The 20,420-nt window shown below is 36.2% G+C and overlaps 2 protein-coding genes across 3 annotated transcripts; one reads left to right on the top strand and one right to left on the bottom strand.

The window, feature by feature from the left end:
- Positions 1-904: 904 nt before the first annotated feature.
- Positions 905-20,420, bottom strand: LOC123550452 (multivesicular body subunit 12B-like). 2 transcript variants are annotated; one of them, XM_045338882.2, is made up of 10 exons: positions 20,266-20,420; positions 13,449-13,545; positions 12,731-12,838; positions 12,367-12,457; positions 9,155-9,287; positions 7,252-7,344; positions 6,398-6,561; positions 4,517-4,578; positions 3,907-3,957; positions 905-3,490 (listed from the first exon to the last, which is right to left on the bottom strand). In XM_045338882.2, the coding sequence occupies exons 2-10, from the start codon at positions 13,527-13,529 to the stop codon at positions 3,440-3,442; spliced, it is 834 nt and encodes a 277-aa protein (XP_045194817.2). In that variant the 5' UTR covers positions 13,530-13,545; positions 20,266-20,420; the 3' UTR covers positions 905-3,439. The 2 variants fall into 2 exon arrangements, with proteins under 2 accessions (XP_045194817.2, XP_045194823.2); XM_045338888.2 differs by having other exon boundaries at positions 13,449-13,556; positions 20,266-20,376.
- Positions 13,924-15,372, top strand: LOC128548749 (zinc finger protein 862-like). Its single transcript, XM_053524157.1, has one exon. It carries the CDS (start codon positions 13,924-13,926, stop codon positions 15,370-15,372), a length of 1,449 nt encoding a protein of 482 aa, XP_053380132.1.

Raw genomic sequence — 20,420 nt, 5'->3', positions numbered from 1 at the left:
ACCTCTCAGCCTCACCGTCTGCTCTCAAATGTACTCTTCTGTGTACATTAAAAGACTCTTATATACGTCATCTTGCATACTTTAACAAAACTCGTTTATGAAATACGAGGTCCTTGTCATTTGACGTACTGTCCAACAACACAGTAGTGGTCATTTATTGACCACAGGCGATAATCCTACAAGGAATCATCCTAGTATGTAGCCCAAAGGCAGAATGCCACAGGGATCTAACGTAAATAAGCGGAATTCGAGGTACCTGTAACATCTACTAACCAAAGGTAATAATCCTATAAAGTTCTGAAGAGTGTAGTGTTTTGGTTTCAAGGAAATTGTGACCTATGACCCCAAAAAACAATATGGGCAATTTATTAACCAAAGGCAATCATCCTATTAAGTTTGACGACTGTTGGCCAGTGTTCTTTAGTTATGAGCAGAAAGCTCTTACAGTATCAATGTTCCTGTGACCTTCACCTTTAACTTACTGACCGTCAAAACAATGAGAGATCTACCGATAACTGACAGTTTGCCTAGTTTGACGACAGAGGGAAGAGGCATTCTTAGGTTATTGATCAGTTTCCAGTCTCTGGGTCATTACGTTCTTGACCTTTGGCCTACTAACCGCCTAAAACAATGATGTTATCTACTGACCACAGGCAAGCATCCTATATATAGTTTGAGAACTGAAGGCCAAAGCCTCATTCAGTTATCGATCGAAAACCAATTTTCAGTTCAAGGTCACTGGGACCTTGAATATTCAGCAGCCAGTATCTGCTGGTCACGATCAACCTGCTTACCAAGTTTGAAGATTTTAGGTCAAGAAATAGAAAAGCAAGGGGACAGATGGATTGTCTTATTACTATATGTTTTGAGAAGGGCATAAAAAGAAATAATGTACAACACAAAATAAATACATGTACACTATATTTAATCATTGACTATCAACCATTTGGTTATGTACAAATCACAGAAAGCATGCAAAAATAATAACAAGAGGACCATGATGGTCCTAAATCGCTCACCTCTTCCCACATGACCCAGTTTTGAGTATGACGTCGTTTTTTCTATTATTTGACATAGTGACCTAGTTTTTGAGCTCATGTGACCCAGTTTTAAACTTGACCTAGATATCATCAAGATAAAAATTCTGACCAATTTTCATGAAGATCCTTGAAAAATATGGTCTCTAGAGAGGTCAAAAGATTTTAATAATTTTAGACCTACTGACCTAGTTTTTGACCGCAGTTGACCCAGTTTCAAACTTGACCTAGATATCATCAAGATGAACATTCAGACCAACTTTCATACAGATCCCATGAAAAGTATGGCCTCAAGAGAGGTCACAAGGTTTTTTTATTATTTGACCTACTGACCTAGTTTTTTAAGGCACGTGACCCAGTTTCAAACTTGACCTAGATATCATCAAGGTGAACATTCTGACCAATTTTTATGGAGATCCATTCACAAGTATGGTCTCTAGAGAGGTCACAAGGTTTTTCTATTTTTAGACCTAATGACCTAGTTTTTGACCGTACATGACCCTGTTTCGAACTTGACCTAGATATCATCAAGATGAACATTCAGACCAATTTTCATACAGATCCCATGAAAAATATGGCCTCTAGAGAGGTCACAAGGTTTTTCTATTTCAAGACCTACAAACCTAGTTTTTGACGGCACGTGACCTACTTTCAAACTTGACCTAGATATCATCAAGATGAACATTCAGACCAATTTTCATACAGATCCCATGAAAAATATGGCCTCTAGAGAGGTCACAAGGTTTTTCTATTATTTGACCTATTGACCTAGTTTTTGACCGCACGTGACCCACTTTCGAACTTGATCTAGATATCATCAAGTTGAACATTCTGACCAATTTTCATGAAGATCTCATGAAATATATGGCCTCTAGAGAGGTCACAAGGTTTTTCTATTTTTAGACCTACTGACCTAGTTTTTGAAGGCACGTGACCCAGTTTCGAACTTGACCTAGATATTATCAAGGTGAACATTCTGACCAATTTTCATGAAGATCTTGTGAAATATATGGCCTCTAGAGAGGTCACAAGGTTTTTCTATTTTTAGACCTACTGACCTAGTTTTTGACCGCACGTGACCCACTTTCGAACTTGACCTAGATATCATCAAGGTGAACATTCTGACCAAGTTTCATGAAGATCTTGTGTAATATATGGCCTCTAGAGAGGTCACAAGGTTTTTCTATTTTTAGACCTACTGACCTAGTTTTTGATGGCACGTGACCCAGTTTCGAACTTGACCTAGATATCATCAAGATGAACATTCTGACCAACTTTCATAAAGATCCCATGAAAAATGTGACCTCTAGAGTGGTCACAAGCAAAAGTTTACGGACGGACGGACGCACGGACGGACGCACGGACGGACGGACGGACGACGGACGACGGACACCGCGCGATCACAAAAGCTCACCTTGTCACTTTGTGACAGGTGAGCTAAAAAAAATAACAATTTGTTATAACACTTACATGGTTTTTACAAATTCGCATATTTCAAAACAAGAAAACATACATTTAACAGAACAGTTATCAGAATGTTCTTGACTATTCAAATTTAATAATGTCTATGTCCTACTACATTTTTATCTTTAACTCACATGTACCTGTATGTATCACAAAGTCAGGTTATAAAACAGCAAGTTAAAATGTCAAGGCCCGGGTTATGGCTTTATGGAACTGTTTTTACTGTAACTAAAAGGGTGAATTTTCTTGCCTGAAAGTTCCGTAAGAAAACAATTATCAAACAAGAGCTGTCCTTAAGACAGCACGCTCTACTTTTCTCAGTGCTTGACTCTAAATTAGAGCTTTGCCAGTAAAAAACTTTATAAAACTTTAACCAAAAAAAATCTAAGTTAAAAAGGGGCATAACTCTGTCAAAATTCAAATCAGTTTGGGGATTGTTTCTCCTGGTGTAGACTTTGATAGTAAATAACTATATCAAGTTTTAAGTCAAAAGCTTTGATAGTAACAGAGATATTTGACTTTATCAAAAACTATAACCAACGGCGACCGCGACATCGGGACGAGTGCAATAGCTCTACTTTTTCATCAAAAAGTCGAGCTAAAAAGGATTTAACAAGAAAATAACATATTTTATTTTCTTACCACATTTCAGGGTTAAGACAAAAGCATAATTACCCTTTAATGAACACTCTTTTAAGATAGCAATTTATACAACATATAATCATAATGCCTATACAACATTATCAGATCTTCTTAACAGTGCGAAATCTGTAGGACTATAAGTGGCCGAGAGGAAAGTCTTAATCTATGTACATGTATCAACTTACACACATCATGATAGTCTATTCTAGTTTGCACTAAAGACATATGTATATATATATATTGCATGGTTTTTCATAAAAGAACTAAAATTGGTCTTCATAGTCATTATACAAGGTTTATCCACTATTAGCACTGGCTGCTCTCTCAACATCAAAATGGTACTGGTACTGAAATGGAAATTATAAATTCATACTAACAATGTGTACCATCATTTATGGACAATTCTTCTTAACTGATAAATCCAAATTACTAAGTTCTACTTTGGAGCATTATGTACTGTTTCAATGACAATTTACACTTGCAAAGAATAATTTGATTTTTTTTCTTTTTCAAGATTAATGAAAAAATCTATTTGGGATTTTTTCTCTCAGAAGTAGGGTTGGTGAGGGAAAACGATTTTATTGTATATTCCCTAAAAATCATTGATTCAATTCGTTACAATGATTTGTGATGGTAAGTTAGCTTTTAAAATGTTTAGTAAAAAGGGCAGATTTGGGAATTAATAAATAAGTGATTTTAGCTGTAATTGAATAATGTTCCTCTGGTAACAGAAGCAGTAAATATTTTTCATAAAGTAACCAACCTGATTTTCAATATCCATCATAGTTTTGTATCTGATTTCTGGTATGTGAATCTGAAAAAGAGTGATACCAAACAAACTTAACAATGATTTCTCGTGTGTGAATCTGAAAAAGAGTAAAGCCAGAAAAACTTATCAGTGTTTTCTGGTGTATGAATCTGGAAGAGAATGAAGCCAGAAAAATTTAACCCTTTCCCTGCTCAATTTCTTTAATGAACTTGTCCATCTTTCAATTTGGACAGTACCATTAACTGTTAAAAGGGGTGCTTACCAAAAAGATACTGACTGAATAGCGAACAGTGCAGATCTTGATCAGACTGCAAAGATGTGCAGGTTGATCAAGATCTACACTGGTCACAAAGGCAGAATCAATCGTGTCCAGCATGATAAGGGTTAACAAACAATAATGTGATACTTCAGCACGAGTTAAATTAAGTGACTTAAAAATGTCCTCGCGGATAAGAAACAATTGCTTTAATTCAGTATCAATCCTTCTTCATTCCGTACTTATACTTCAACTTAATAAAATATAAGATGAACAGTACTGAAAACATTTCATTTTAAACTGAAACCAACATTCAGTTATCATTATCTACTACATATATTTACTTACATTTTTTAGATTCTCAAGATCTGTAAGTTTTGGACTTAATTGCCATGGTACCCCAGCCAGTGCTGCAACATACAAAATGTGATTGAAAGATAACATGCTTAAAGGCTCATAATTCCTTTGTTTATATTGTGGCTGCCACATTTTTTATATGAGCCGTGCCATGGGAAAACCAACATAGTGGGTGTGCGACCAGCATGGATCCAGACCAGCCTGCGCATCCGCGCAGTCTGGTCAGGATCCATGCTGTTCGCTTTTAAAGCCTATAGGAATTGGAGAAACTGTTAGCGAACAGCATGGATCCTGACCAGACTGCGCGGATGCGCAGGCTGGTCTGGATCCATGCTGGTCGCACACCCACTATGTTGGTTTTCCCATGGCACGGCTCATATTATGAACATAAAAATATGTCTATTTCTTGTTAAATCATATTTTCAATAAGTGTTTTCTCATAAATCTAAAAAAAGGTCTGAATATATTATAAATTAACACAAGATATATTACTGAATTCATTGTTTATAATTAAAATTACCTCCCTTTAAATATGGCTCTAAATGTATAGGTTCACTTGAAATTTGAAAGTAGTGTTTTTCTAACCATATAATTATCTACAACATTTAAATGTACACTGCTTTATCTCTTAAAAATTACATGAAAAGCCTTACGGAACTTTAATTATAATTATTTATTTCTTATTTATTTTGTTTAACAAAGAAAAAACTTAAAATCTGACATCATTCAAAAAACACAAAACAAACTGGCATTGTTCAAAAACCTTTTAAAATGGGCAACCAAAACTCAGAAAGGACATTCAATTATAGCACAAATTAATTTTTCTGACCACAAAGATCAAAATTGAATCAACAGGACTAGGTAATTTTAGTGGATTTCTAGATACCCTAAATTAAGATCAGAAACTGTTTTTTCTATCAGAAGGTAAAATGCACTTTAACTTGGGCATGTTTTTTGGATGTTCTACTTAAATGTTGTGAAGACCTATTAAGATTTTCTGATATTGGGAAGAAACCACTTATTTTTTGTGACAAGCTACTGCAAAAAATATTATTTTTTTTATACAAAGTCACTTTTTTTTGTCTTTAGAAGAATACACCAAAATGGGACATCTAGCTGTCAAATCATCGATGAATCACTAGTGAGATTCATTTGCTAGAAGACCCATTGTGATTTATACCCATCTAAATGCTACAAAATATTCAATTCTTAAATAATCCCATTTGGAGAGAATAGATGCCCTTCCACGTAATACTAGCTCTCACACACAAAAGCTTTAGCAAAATTTTCTAAGCTGAAAAAGGGATATCATATGAGCCGTGCCATGAGAAAACCAACATAGTGGGTTTGCGACCAGCATGGATCCAGACCAGCCTGCACATCTGCGCAGTGGTCAGGATCCATGCTGTTCGCTTTTAAAGCCTATTGGAATTTGAGAAACTGTTACTGAACAGCAAGGATCCTGACCAGACTGCGCGTCTGGATCCATGCTGGTCGCAAACCCACTATGTTGGTTTTCTCATGGCATGGCTCATTTATTATTATTATTTTGCTAAACTGTAAGCCAGAGTTATGAAACTTGCCATGTGAGGTTATCAGATAAGGCTAAGACATGAGGAGAATCTGAAAATGTCTGGTCAACTAATTTCTTGAGAAACATGCTAATATACATTACTTATGTTAAAAACAAATTTGGACGGACAACTTTCAAGTGCCCCCCCCCCCCCAAAGACTTCTGGGAGCAGAAAAACAATGACAAGCCAAAAGAGCTACTTTAACAGCGTACCCACAACCTCTGGCTGCAGTGAGTTATAAATGTTTACGTAAGCTGAATACTTTTGAATCTGTACATTTAAGAGAAAGATATCTTACGATAATTATTTGAAGCAGATAAACTCAATGAACGTTCTAGCGGAGCAGGGTGGTTTGAACCTGGCAGGTTAGTTCCAGGTGTATAACTGGATGACATTCCTTGTCTGTAGGCATTCTCCTTTCCAGGATTCAGAGAATAAGGAAGATTGTTCGCCATGTCAGACCTGAAAAGTGTAGTAATAATGTAGTATGTATAAACATCGCATGTTGCTTTTTTTTAAGAAATAAATCTTTGTTTAGTAGTTTCCATGAACCCTTACCTTGCGAAATTTCTATAATGAACTTGTCCATCTTCCAATCTGGACAGTACCATTAACTGTTAAAAGGGGTGCTTACCAAAAAGATACTGACTGAATGGCGAACAGTGAAGATCATGATCAGACTGCATGGATGTGCAGGCTGATCATGATCTGCACTGGTCCCAAAGGCAGAATCAGTCGTGTCCAGCATGATAAGGGTTAAAGTATGAAATACATGAATATGTTTAAAAGTGCGGAAGTCAAAGCGTAATTTGAACACAAACATGAAATTCATACCTGTACTCCGATGAAAAATATATAAACAACAATTTACCTTTTATACAACCAGAATGCTCAACTATACATGATAAATATTATGCAGCATCATCATACCAGATACCTTAATTTAGTCTGATGTTGCCAGTAAATATGCAAGTTGTGATGTGAATTTAAAAAACAACCAATCTTAGTTGACGATTTTGTCATTTCATAGACTTACTACTTCATACGTATGCAAATCTTGATCAATAAAAATAAGGTGAATGTAAGAGAAAACAGTATCTTAGGATCACAGTTAACTTGTCTTTATGCTTAAGGCTTTATCTTATAACTTACATGTTTAACGCAGAATCAGAGTTGGTGTGTGCTACAGATGACTGTGTCTTGATATTGGCCATCTTGTAACACAGCATCAGGTTATTCAATTCTCTGAAATGAAGTGTTGGAAATAAAAACATGACAAAGAGTCATACAAAATGGGACATGAAAATTTCGGAAGAACCAATGACTTCTAATAGGTATTTGAACACATGCAAGCTCAAAATATCCACAACAAAAAGGTATCTGTAATACAAAAGTCAAACAAGAGCTGTCACAGGAGACAGCGCGCTCGACTATTTCGATGCTGGATAGTGAAACTGGGCACATCTGAGGAAACTAGAGCTGTCACTGGAGTGTTTAATGACTCCAATTGTGGATGAAGATATTGCACAATAGCCCGAGTCTATGTCAAATATTACAAACTTAAAGTAATAAGAGAGGTAAAGATAAAATGTATCAGAACACTATATAAGTATATCCTAAGCAAAAAGGGGCATAATAGATTAAATATTGGTGCCAGATTTATGCAGCTTGTGTCATATAGTGTGGGTGATGATGTTGAACAACTATTTTAAGTTTGAATCATATCCATTCAGTAATAACAGAGACAGAGTGAAAGTGCATCAAAACTTTAACCTGAAAATTCTAAGTAAAAAGGGCGAATAATTAATGGAACATTGGTTCCAGAGTTATGCACCTTGCATCATATGGTGTGGGTGATGATGTTGAACAACTATTTTAAGTTTGAATCAAATCCATTCAGTAACAACAGAGATAGAGTGAAAGTGCATCAAAACTTGAACCTAAAATTCTAAGTAAAAAGGGGAAATAATTCATGAAAAATTGGTCCCAGAGTTATGCACCTTGTGTCATATGACAAGGGTAATGATGTTGAACAATTGTTTAAGTCTGAATCAGATCCATTCAGTAATAACAGAGATAGAGTGAAAGTGCATAAAACTTTAACCTGAAATTCTAAGTAAAAAGGGGAATAATTCATGAAAAATTGTGCCAGAGTTATGCATCTTGTGTCATATGATGTGGGTGATGATGCTGAACAACTATTTTAAGTTTGAATCAAATCCATTCAGTAATAACAGAGGTAGAGTGAAAGTGCACCAAAACTTTAACCTGAAATTCTAAGTAAAAAGGGGGAATAATTCATGAAAAAAATTGTGCCAGAGTTATGCACCTTGTGTCATATGATGTGGGTGATGATGTTGAACAACTATTTTAAGTTTGAATCAAGTCCATTCAGTAATAACAGAGATAGAGTGAAAGTGCATCAAAACTTTAACCTGAAAATCTAAGTGTAAAGGGGGGATACTTCATGAAATATTGGTGCCAGAGTTATGGCCCTTATGTCAGATGATGTGGATGATGATGAGGAATAAGTATTTAAAGTTTGAATCAAATCCATCAAGTAATTACAGAGATAAGTTGAAAAAAGAGAAAGTGCACCAAAACTTTAACCAAGGTGGGGACGCGGAAAGACGCCGACGCCGCGGCGAGTAGGATTTTTCAATTTCAAATTTAGAAGTATGATTATATAGGAATTTCATTTGTTTGTAAGGCTTTGATTTTGTGTACTGAAACCAACATGCATGGATTCCATCTAATATAAGTTAATAAATAATTGTTAATTGAAAGGAGATGATATGACTCTATGACTCTAAATGTAGCAAAGACAGGATTCATATTCACTGTTTCAACTTTGAAACTGAGATTTAATTAAATAATTAAGTTGCCATAGCTTCGTTTAAAGCAAATTTCTTCTTATGATTTTTTTCAGAGATGTCTGTAGTTACCAACTGCATACCCTTGCAGTTTCATTACAATCTGTGCAAATTAACAATGTAAGTGCATAAAAAGATGATAAGTAAGGGTCTAGAAAGACAACATCTTGCAAAGAACTTACCCAACTAGAGTATATCCATTAGGTGGTCTCCGTGTACCTTTGGGCAATATAATCAATTCTGAGAGAGCACTATTTGTAAGGTTGACGCTCATCCATCTCACACATATCACCTTCTTTTTTGTTGACTTCTCACCTACAATGTAACCATAGTCTTATATCATTTACATGCGGAGAACTCTGTCTTGAAGATGAACTAAAACATTACAATTGTATATCAAACAAAATATATACAATCCATATGCAATACACTACATGTATATATCAATTATATTTATAAACACAGAAATTATGTCTATATTAAACAGGTCATAATACTGACAAGAATTTTCAAACAATGTTTCATGAACATAAACACTTCTTTTTTTAAAAATCATCTCATGACTATTGGTTAATAAGCTTCGGACAAATCTTTGAGCTCAATTTGTGGCCTAGACCTTTGACCTACAGAATCAATTCATGTGCTCTGCACATCATCTCATCGCCAACTACCAACATGCCAAGTTTGAAGTCAATACCTTGCATGGCTATTTAGTTACGCTCCGGACACAAAATATGATAGACAATTTTGACCTTTAAGCTCAATTTGTGACCTTGAACTTTGGCCTACAGAGCCGGTTCAAGTGCTCTGCACATTGTCTCATTGCCATCTACCTATAAGCCAAGTTTAAAGCAAATATCTTTAATGGTTATAAAGTTATGTTCTGGACACGAATTATGACAGACGGTCGCACCCGCCATCACATAATACGTCCCATTTTTCCAAAACGGGTGTATAAAAAGCCTAGCTTACTTCCCTATATCAGCTGTGTATATGCTTACATGTATAAATTGTGTAATCAAAAACAGTAAAATTATGCTGACTTGCCTTTATTTATAATCAGCTATGTAAATCATGACTAAATAAAACAAGAGGACCATGATGGTCCTGAATCGCTCACCTCTTCCCACATGACCCAGTTTTGAGTATGACGTCGTTTTTTCTATTATTTGACATAGTGACCTAGTTTTTGAGCTCATGTGACCCAGTTTTAAACTTGACCTAGATATTATCAAGATAAAAATTCTGACCAATTTTCATGAAGATCCATTGAAAAAATATGGTCTCTAGGTTTTTCTATTATTTCATCTATTGACCTAGTTTTCGAAGGTATGTGACCCTGTTTTGAACTTTACCTAGATATCATCAAGGTGAACATTCTCACTAATTTTCATGAAGATCTCATGAAAAATATGGCCTCTAGAGAGGTCACAAGGTTTTTCTATTTTTATACCTACTGGCCTAGTTTTTGACCGCACATGACCCAGTTTCCAAACTGACCTAGATATCATCAAGGTGAACATTCAGATCAATTTTCATGAAGATCCATTGAAAAATATGGCCTCTAGAGAGGTCAAAAGATTTTAATAATTTTAGACCTACTGACCTAGTTTTTGACCGCAGTTGACCCAGTTTCAAACTTGACCTAGATATCATCAAGATGAACATTCAGACCAACTTTCATACAGATCCCATGAAAAGTATGGCCTCTAGAGTCACAAGGTTTTTTATTATTTGACCTACTGACCTAGTTTTTTATGGCACGTGACCCAGTTTCAAACTTGACCTAGATAACATCAAGGTGAACATTCTGACCAATTTTTATGGAGATCCATTCATAAGTATGGCCTCTAGAGAGGTCACAAGGTTTTTCTATTTTTAGACCTACTGACCTAGTTTTTGACTGCACATGGCCCTGTTTCGAACTTGACCTAGATATCATCAAGATGAACATTCAGACCAATTTTCATACAGATCCAATGAAAAATATGGCCTTTAGAGAGGTCACAAGGTTTTTCTATTATTTCACCTACTGACCTAGTTTTTGATGGCACGTGACCCACTTTCGAACTTGATCTATATATCATCAAGATGAACATTCAGATTAACTTTCATACAGATCCCATGAAAAATATGGCCTCTAGAGTGGTCACAAGGTTTTTCTATTATTTGACCTACTGACCTAGTTTTTGATGGCATGTGACCCACTTTCAAACTTGACCTAGATATCATCAAGGTGAACGTTCTGATCAATTTTCATGAAGATGTCGTGAAATATATGGCCTCTAGAGAGGTCACAAGGTTTTTCTATTTTTAGACCTACTGACCTAGTTTTTGACAGCACGTGACCCAGTTTCGAACTTGACCTAGATATCATCAAAATGAACATTCAGACCAACTTTCATACAGATCCCATGAAAAATATGGCCTTAAGAGAGGTCACAAGGTTTTTCTATTATTTGACCTACTGACCTAGTTTTTGATGGCATGTGACCGAGTTTTGAACTTGATCTATATATCATCAAGGTGAACGTTCTGACCAATTTTCATGAAGATCTTTTGAAATATATGGCCTCTAGAGAGGTCACAAGGTTTTTCTATTTTTAGACCTACTGACCTAGTTTTTGATGGCACGTGACCCAGTTTCGAACTTGACCTAGATATCATCAAGATAAACATTCTGACCAACTTTCATAAAGATCCCATGAAAAATGTGACCTCTATTGTGGTCAAAAGGTTTCTCTATTTTTAGACCTACTGACCTAGTTTTTGACCGCACGTGACCCAGTTTTGAAACTGACCTAGATATCATCAAGGTGAACATTCTGACCAACTTTCATGAAGATCCCATGAAAAATGTGACCTCTAGAGTGGTCACAAGGTTTTTCTATTTTTAGACCTACTGACCTAGTTTTTGACCGCACGTGACCCAGTTTCGAACTTGACCTAGATATCATCAAGATGAACATTCTGACCATTTTTCATAAAGATCCCATGAAAAATGTGACCTCTAGAGTGGTCACAAGCAAAAGTTTACGGACGCACGCACGGACGCACGGACGGACGACGGACACTGCGCGATCACAAAAGCTCACCTTGTCACTTTGTGACAGGTGAGCTAAAAAAAAAAAAATATGCCGACTGTGTAAGCAAAACTGGTAAATGCATTGACTTATGTGTTTCGCCCTGTAATCAAGTCTTGTAAATATGCTGACTTATGTGCAACTAAATACATGGTAATAAAATATGTTGACTTATATGCATCAGCTGTGTACTCAAGAATAGTTATTATGCGGACTTACGTGTATCAGCTGTGTAATCAAATATATGGTAAATATGCTGACTTACGTGTATCAGCTGTTTAACCAAATATATGGTAAATATGCTGACTTACGTGTATCAGCTGTGTAATCAAGAACGGTAAATCCAGCTGGTACTGGATCCCTGTCATTTATGATAGAAACATCAACAAGTACATCTTTACCCTGTAAGTAAAACATGACTATTATGATTATTTTGCAGTATTTTGCTGATATAAAAAAAAAAACTGAGGCCAGCTGGGTCACTAAGGTAAGAATTGCGTGCCAGCAAGATAAACCTTGGGACATCTCCTGCACTTTATAATTTGCTGCCAAATCAGAAAATGCCCGTCTTATCTATCTGAAATCGCAGCAATTTGGGAAAAGTTTCATATAAACACTTGTAGAAAATACATTATCTAAGACTGTATTTGTGTGCTTATATCTCTAATAACATACAGGTTGCGGAGCTGTCCTCTGCACACATAAATATCTAGTGACTCTCCGCCCAAATATACCATCCCGCCATAAGTCTGCCTCCTCAGCACGATCATATGTTCTATCAATCTGGAAATAGAGAAACAAATATTTTGTTGTGTATTACATTACTTTACTTTACTCCAAGTGATATGTTCATTTGAAAGCTTGATATTCTTTGTGTGTTTTTTATATTCTGTACTTAGTACTATAATTCAATTTCATGTGCACAAAATGTCATGGTTGCTTTAAACAGCTATCTTGTAGGGATATGAATTTGTAGATTTCAAATTTTAAACATAAAATGACTGGGAAATTTACTTATTCATCAGGATTTACAGTCATGGCTAAATTCCGTCGGAGAAGTCAGACTTGTCCGACAAAAAAATGGCTAGGTCCGACATGGAAGGTCAGGGCGTCGGACTGTATGTCCGATACGGTATGAAGCGGGTCCATTTTTACTATCGCCGACGTGTATTTTACCAAACAGTTTTCTTATACACCTATTTATTTTTCATCTAGATCTATCTAATATCTAATTATTTTCGTTTACTCTTTAGGACATGCTGTCAGTCAGACGAGTTTCCATTCAGTCAGGTTTTAACTTCACATATTGACTCAGCTATGAAATCAATGAAAACTAGTTCCCCATGACCATAAATGATTTCACAGTATTTGAAGTTATGTATCTTTTACTTACTGTAGTATATCCTGCTGGGCATTTCGTGATATCTGCTACAACTACAACTCCGGTGATAGGCCAGTCCTCATTGTCGGTCATCTCTGAGTACTTTTATCTAAAAATAAACTGTTTTAATCATATCATGTTGATGTAAAAAAATATATGAGCCGTGCCATGAGAAAACCAACATAGTGGGTATGCGACCAGCATGGATCCAGACCAGCCTGCGCATCCGCGCAGTCTGGTCAGGATCCATGCTGTTCGCTAACAGTTTCTCCAATTCCAATAGGCTTTAAAAGCGAACAGCATGGAGCCTGACCAGACTGCGCGGATGCGCAGGCTGGTCTGGATCCATGCTGGTCGCACACCCACTATGTTGGTTTTCCCATGGCACGGCTCATATGCAGAAGTTTGTGCAAAATTACAAGGAAAACTGTATGGTAAAAATGCTACATACAAAAGCCGTACAACTGCCACAGAACTGCTCACAGCAATGTCTGAAGATATTGAAGAGACACTTAAACAGAGAGTGAAGAAAAGTCCAGCCTATGCTATTATGACAGATGAAGCTACAGACATCTCCAATAAAAAACATCTCGCTTTCTGTGCAAAGTATGTCGACGAAGCAGGTGAAATAAAGGTTGACTTCATCAAAGATGTAAGAGTTGATAACGGCAAGGCTGAGACAATATTCAAGGAAACTGTGGAATTAGTCCAAGATGAAATAAGGGTTGACAACTTTGTAGCATTCGGAAGTGATGGGTGTAATACCATGATAGGGAAAAAAAGTGGTGTGACAACGAGACTGAAGGAAGTTAAACCAGAACTAGTTACAGTACACTGCCATAATCACAGACTAGCCTTAGCAGCAAAAGACAGTTTTCAATCACTAAAAGAGTTTCAAGAAACTGACGAAGTTCTTTCCAGTGTACATAAGTACTACAAGTCATCATCAAACCGAACAACCTCACTAGAAAAACTTCAAAATGTCCTTGAAGATTGTGACACAAAACGTGTGAAACAAGTTGCACATACGCGCTGGCTTTCTCATTACGACGCGGTGACATCTCTGAAAGATACATATGCTGCAGTAATAATGGATCTTGAGAACGCTGTAGAATCAGGGAATGATAAAGTTAGAATAGGGTCTGGGCCATCAGCAAGTGGTCTTGCCAAGAAACTTAAATCGTACCAAACAGTCCATATCATTCACTTCCTCTGTGACGCACTGAAGCCATTGACTCAATTGGCTCTGACTTTCGAGACAAATAACATTGACTTGTCAGTGATAAAACCAAAGATGGATTCCACAGTCTCTGCGTTAAAAAAGTTGAAAACATCGCCAGGAGTTAGCTTGCGCAAGGCATCAAAGCTAATGGATGACTTCGAAATAAGTCCCACCGAACAAAAAAGAAGTGTTGTACATGCAGCTGAAAACAAATTCATTGACAATCTTATAGACAACATAGAGAGTCGGCTACAGAATAGTGATATTATTGACGCAATGAGCATATTTAACATGTCAGGGAAAGGGTCTTTTGATGGAAATGATGAAATTGAACTGTTGGCTGAACACTTCAGTGAGGATGTAGACTCTGCTTTGTATGAGTGGGATTCACTCAAAGACTGTGTAGCTGAACTTGATCCAGTGGTGAAAAACAGTCCCTCGGCCCTCCTTAAGACACTTATGACAGTTTCCCCCACTACCGGTAACACCTATCCTGTTGTGACAAAATTATGTTCAACAGCCGCTGTTCTCCCCGTCAGCACTGCTGAGGTTGAGCGTGTATTCTCAAGTGTAAATAGAATTGTGACAGACTTAAGAAATAGGTTAAGTGTGGAAAACACAAATAAACTTCTGCATGTGATAAAAAATGACCAATACATCAATTACCAAGCAGTGGTTAAGAGATGGCTGAAGGCAAAGCCTCGTAGAATTTGAATATATATTAACATGATAATAAACACAGGACTATTTTTTCAAGCCTGTATTTAAGGAAGTTAGTATATACTGAAGTCATACTGAATTGGAAAATAAGTTCATAACTGTATTTTTGTATTGTAGGTTTTGTGGTACATGTATAATACAGTATAAGTTTTGAAGTCTTTTTCAGTATAAATCTGCTACACTACTTCACTACAATGTAGAAAAGATTTTTGAGAAATAATAAGAAGTAATTCCAGATAAATATTTTTTTAATTAAAATGAACTTACTTCAAAATAACAAAATGTCACTAGATCTATTATTTCTGACTGAGTTATATTCTTTGAAGACAGTGTTTTATTGTGTTTATTGTGTATTTTACAATGTATTCAGTATTTTACTGTTTAACTTGAGAGATGGCTGAAGGCAAAGCCTTACAGATTTTGAATATCAACATGATGATAAACACACAACTATTTTTTCAAGCCTGTTCTTAAAGGAAATTAGTATACTGAAGTCATATTAAATCAAAGTCAATAACTGTATTTTTGTATTGAAGGTTTCATGGTACATGTATAATACAGTATAAGTATGTGTTTTACAATGTATTTAGTAATTTATTGTTTTAGTTTTTCTGTTTGCCTTGATGGAAATGTACTGACAGTTTCCCATAGTCATAGAAGAGAATAATAAATAAAAATATATTGTGTTATATATTGTTTAATATTTCATTCACTGTGGTTTAAAACAGAAACTGGGTAAAGAGTTATAAGATATCACAAGAATACGCAATTTGAGGAATGTTATGTTTGCATGTGAGAACCATTAATCTCACTGAGATTCCAAGGACTTTTGAGTCAACTGCTTGTGTTAAGAAAGACATAAACAGATGTTTTCAAAATATGTTTTAATATAATAGATGCATAACTAAGCAATATCAGAGGGAAATACAATGGTACATCATCACACAAATACACACAGAATGCCTCCAAATTGCACGAAATGACGCGCATGATTTAAAAATTTTCCGGGGGAGCATGCCCCCGGACCCCCCTAGCCCCATGCCCCTTTTCCACTGCCCCATGCCCTTTTTACATCCTGGATACAACACTACTGGTATGTAACCAAAGAAAACAAATTTGCGATTGTGTTTAAATAATCATTAAATAATTCTGTTTTCTGTCATTTACAATGTATCAAAATGACGAAAACAAGAGCTAACTTTCGAAATCAATTCCTGTTATAGCTTCCCCTCTGCAAATACCATTCTTAGTATTCATATTGATTACCGGACCTCTAGACAGCCTTACCTGACTCCAGGTCTAGAGATCTGATTATCGGATCCCTAGCCACTGCCATATATGCTAAAGTAACCACAATTAACCAAAGAAAAGAAGGGTAACCATGTAACCAGAAAAAGAGACATGTTTTTTTTTTTCTCAAATTATTTTCAATACATGTTTTATAGGTATAAGCTGTATTAACCAAAAGTAACAAGAAGTAATCAAAGAAAAGAAGGGTAACCATGTAACCAGAAAAAGATACATATTTTTTTCTCAAATAATTTCCAATACATGTTTCATTGGTCTATGCTCTAGTAACCAAAAGTAACCAGGAGTAACCAAAGAAAAGAAGGGTAACCCAGTAATCAGAAAAAGTGACATGTTTTTTTCTCAACTATTTGCTATACATGTTTCATAGGCATATGCTTTAGTAACCAAAAGTAACCAGGAGTAACCAAAGAAAAGAAGGGTAACCCAGTAACCAGAAAAAAACAACATGTTTTTCTCAAATTATTCTCAATACATGGTATCTGCTAAAGTAACCAAAAGTAACCAAAGAAAAGAAGGGTATTAAACTCAGTAACCAGAAAAAGAGACATGTCTTTTTCTAGTAAAGTTATTTTCAATACATGTTTCGTAGGTGTATGCTCTAGCGACTGAAAGTAACCAGGAGTAACCAAAGAAAAGAAGGTAACCATGTAACCAGAAAAAAAGACATGTTTTTCTCAATAAAAACTTATTATACTCATTGGCTATGTGTATTGTTGCACCTTTGAACAAGAGCTCCGCCAAGCTGGGCAATATACGCCCGAAGGGTTACATCTAAGGATGGGAGCAAAATTTAAAGGACTTGACTGTTGAAGCCCAAAGTACAGGAAAACAAAGGGAAGAAATTCCAAAAAAATTCTAAGTCCATAAAAAACAAAAAATCCTTACAGGGTAAAGGTATGTCAAAATACACCTAAAAATTGGATGTACCATCCATGTTGTACCACAGAAAAGTGGTCCCGTTTTTTCTCTACGGCCAAAAATTTAAAAAAATCAAAAATGAGCTATTTATAGTAACATAAAAGGGAAGTATTTCAAAAAAATTTATTGTATGTGAACAAAAGAGGGATCTGCCAAATAAAAACAAGAGCACTGCAATAAAGAGCAATAAAAACAAAGCAAAGTCATATATGACCTTTGACCCCTAAGTCACAAGCTTGAAGCAAGTCATCCGGAACATGCGCTCTGCACGTCATCTCAGTGTGGTGAACATTTGTGTCAAGTTTCTTTGAAATCCTTCAAGCAGTTCAAGAGTTACAGAGCCGACACGAAACAAACTGATTATGTGATATGGCCTTTGACTCCTAAGTGTGACCTTGACCTTGAAGCGAGACATCCAAAACATGCGCTCTGCACATCGTGTCGATGTGGTGAACATTTGTGTCAAGTTTCCTTGAAATCTTTCAAGGGGTTCAAGAGTTACAGAGAGGACACGAAATTGCTAACGGACAGACAGACGGACAGACGGACACCAGCATCATAACATAATATGTCCCTTCGGGCGTATAAAAAATAATGACCAAAGCAATAAAGTAAGTAACCTCAGTAACTAGTCCAAACAAGAGGACCATGATGGTCCTGAATCGCTCACCTGTCCCCACATGCCCAGTTTTGAACTGAGTATGACATAGTTTTTTTCTATTATTTCACACAGTGACCTAGTTTTTGAGCTCAAGTGACCCAGTTTTGAACTTGACCTAAATATCATCAAGGTGAACATTCTCACCAATTTTCATGAAAATTCATTGAAAAATATGGCCTCTAGAGAGGTCACAAGGCTTTTCTATTACTTGACCTAATGACCTAGTTTTTGACCGCATGTGACCCAGTTTCGAACTTATCTAGATACCATCAAGGTGAACATTCAGACCAATTTTCATGAAGATCCATTGAAAAATATGGCCTCTAGAGAGTTCAAAATGTTTTACTATTTTTAGATCTACTGACCTAGTATTTGACTGCAGTTGACCCAGTTTTGAATTTGACCTAGATTTCATCAAGATGAACATTCAGACCTAGTTTTTGAGGGCGCATGACCCAGTTTCGAACATGACCTAGATATCATTAAGTTGAACATTTTGACCAATTGTCATGAAGATCCATTCAAAAGTATGGTCTCTAGAGAGGTCACAAGGTTTTTCTATTTTTAGATCTATTGACCTAGTTTTTGACCGCAGTTGGCCCAGTTTCAATCTTGACCTAGATATCATCAAGATGTACATTCAGACCAACTTTCATACAGATCCCAATGAAAAGTATGGCCTCTAGAGAGGTCACAAGGTTTTTCTATTTTTAGACCTACTGACCTAGTTTTGGAACGCAAGTGACCCAGTTTCGAACTTGACCTAGATATCATCAAGGTGAACATTCAGACCAACTTTCATACAGATCCCATGAAAAATATGGCCTCTAGAAAGGTCACAAGGTTTTTTTATTATTTGACCTACTGACCTAGTTTTTGATGGCACGTGACTCAGTTTCGAACTTGACCTAGATATCATTAAGATGAACATTCTGACCAATTTTCATAAAGATCCCATGGAAAATGTGACCTCTAGAGTGGTCACAAGCAAAAGTTTACGCACGGACGGACGGACGACAGACGCTGCGCGATCACAAAAGCTCACATTGTCACTTTGTGACATGTGAGCTAAAAATAGGACGTTTCGGGACAACGTGATAACTTTTGTCGCTGTCTATGTCACGTCCAAACTCATTCTGCATAGGAAATCCCCAATGAAATCCTTTGGGAATGTTTTCTGGTAAATGTACAAAGTATTTGTAACGATTACATCTCTGACAATGAATTTATGTTGACAGACCGACATTAAAGCATAAACTTGCCTCGCTGACATTTTTTGAATGTATATTTAGTGTTTTTTTTTTGGAATTTAGTGTCACCGGCAGTCTGCTGTTTATATGCTGCTGTTTACTGAAACCGGTTTCAGTGTAGAGATCACTCGCACCTGTCACATCATATTTTTCGAAGATTTGAATTAAACCCATCTGAAGGTTCTACATAAATATTAATGTTTAATTTATTAAAGGAAGTAAATCTGACCAGTATGTCATGACTTATTTTAATTTTTTAATGTCTTCGTTTTCCTTACAGTAAAATGCTGATACGGGTAAGGCTTAGAGGGATGACAACTATAAATATCAGATCATAAATTAAGTCATCCTGATAAGCCAAATGAGTAAGGCTACCCCAGTAACCAGTATATAGTGGTTTACAAATGCACTCACTTGTGCAGAGGTGCACTATTTGTTGCCATATCTATTCGGACACGATAAATTATTCGGATATCTCCAGTTAACAGAAAATACCATGGGCCAGTTCATGTCTGAAATGACTTACTTTTTGAAACAAAGCCTGTAGTTTTCTGCAAGGCATAAGCTGGCACATCTGTAGTTTAGGCTGGCAGAATGGTATGTCCTGATAACTGGAGCTATCCGAATAATGCATCGTGTCCGAACATTGGACAAGATAGGTTTTAACTCTTACAAAACGACCTCACAAATTGTTTTAAGTTATAATATCTCAAAGAAAATTGTTCATTAAAAACTATATATTATTACCTGAACATAAAGAATAATTCGCTAAGAAATAACGCCTTTCAGTCTTTTTTCTGGCGATTTCCCAATATTGTTGTTGTTGTTTGTCAGACCGGAAATTTGGAGGGCAAGGGACAGTAAATTTGAAAATTCCACATATCTGCGCTGATACCAGTGCG

Source organism: Mercenaria mercenaria, chromosome 15, assembly GCF_021730395.1.
Source record: "Mercenaria mercenaria strain notata chromosome 15, MADL_Memer_1, whole genome shotgun sequence".
In the NCBI taxonomy this organism is placed as follows: domain Eukaryota; kingdom Metazoa; phylum Mollusca; class Bivalvia; order Venerida; family Veneridae; genus Mercenaria; species Mercenaria mercenaria.
The sequence above is the reverse complement of the archived record's forward strand: the minus strand, read 5'-3'. Positions and strand labels throughout refer to the sequence as shown.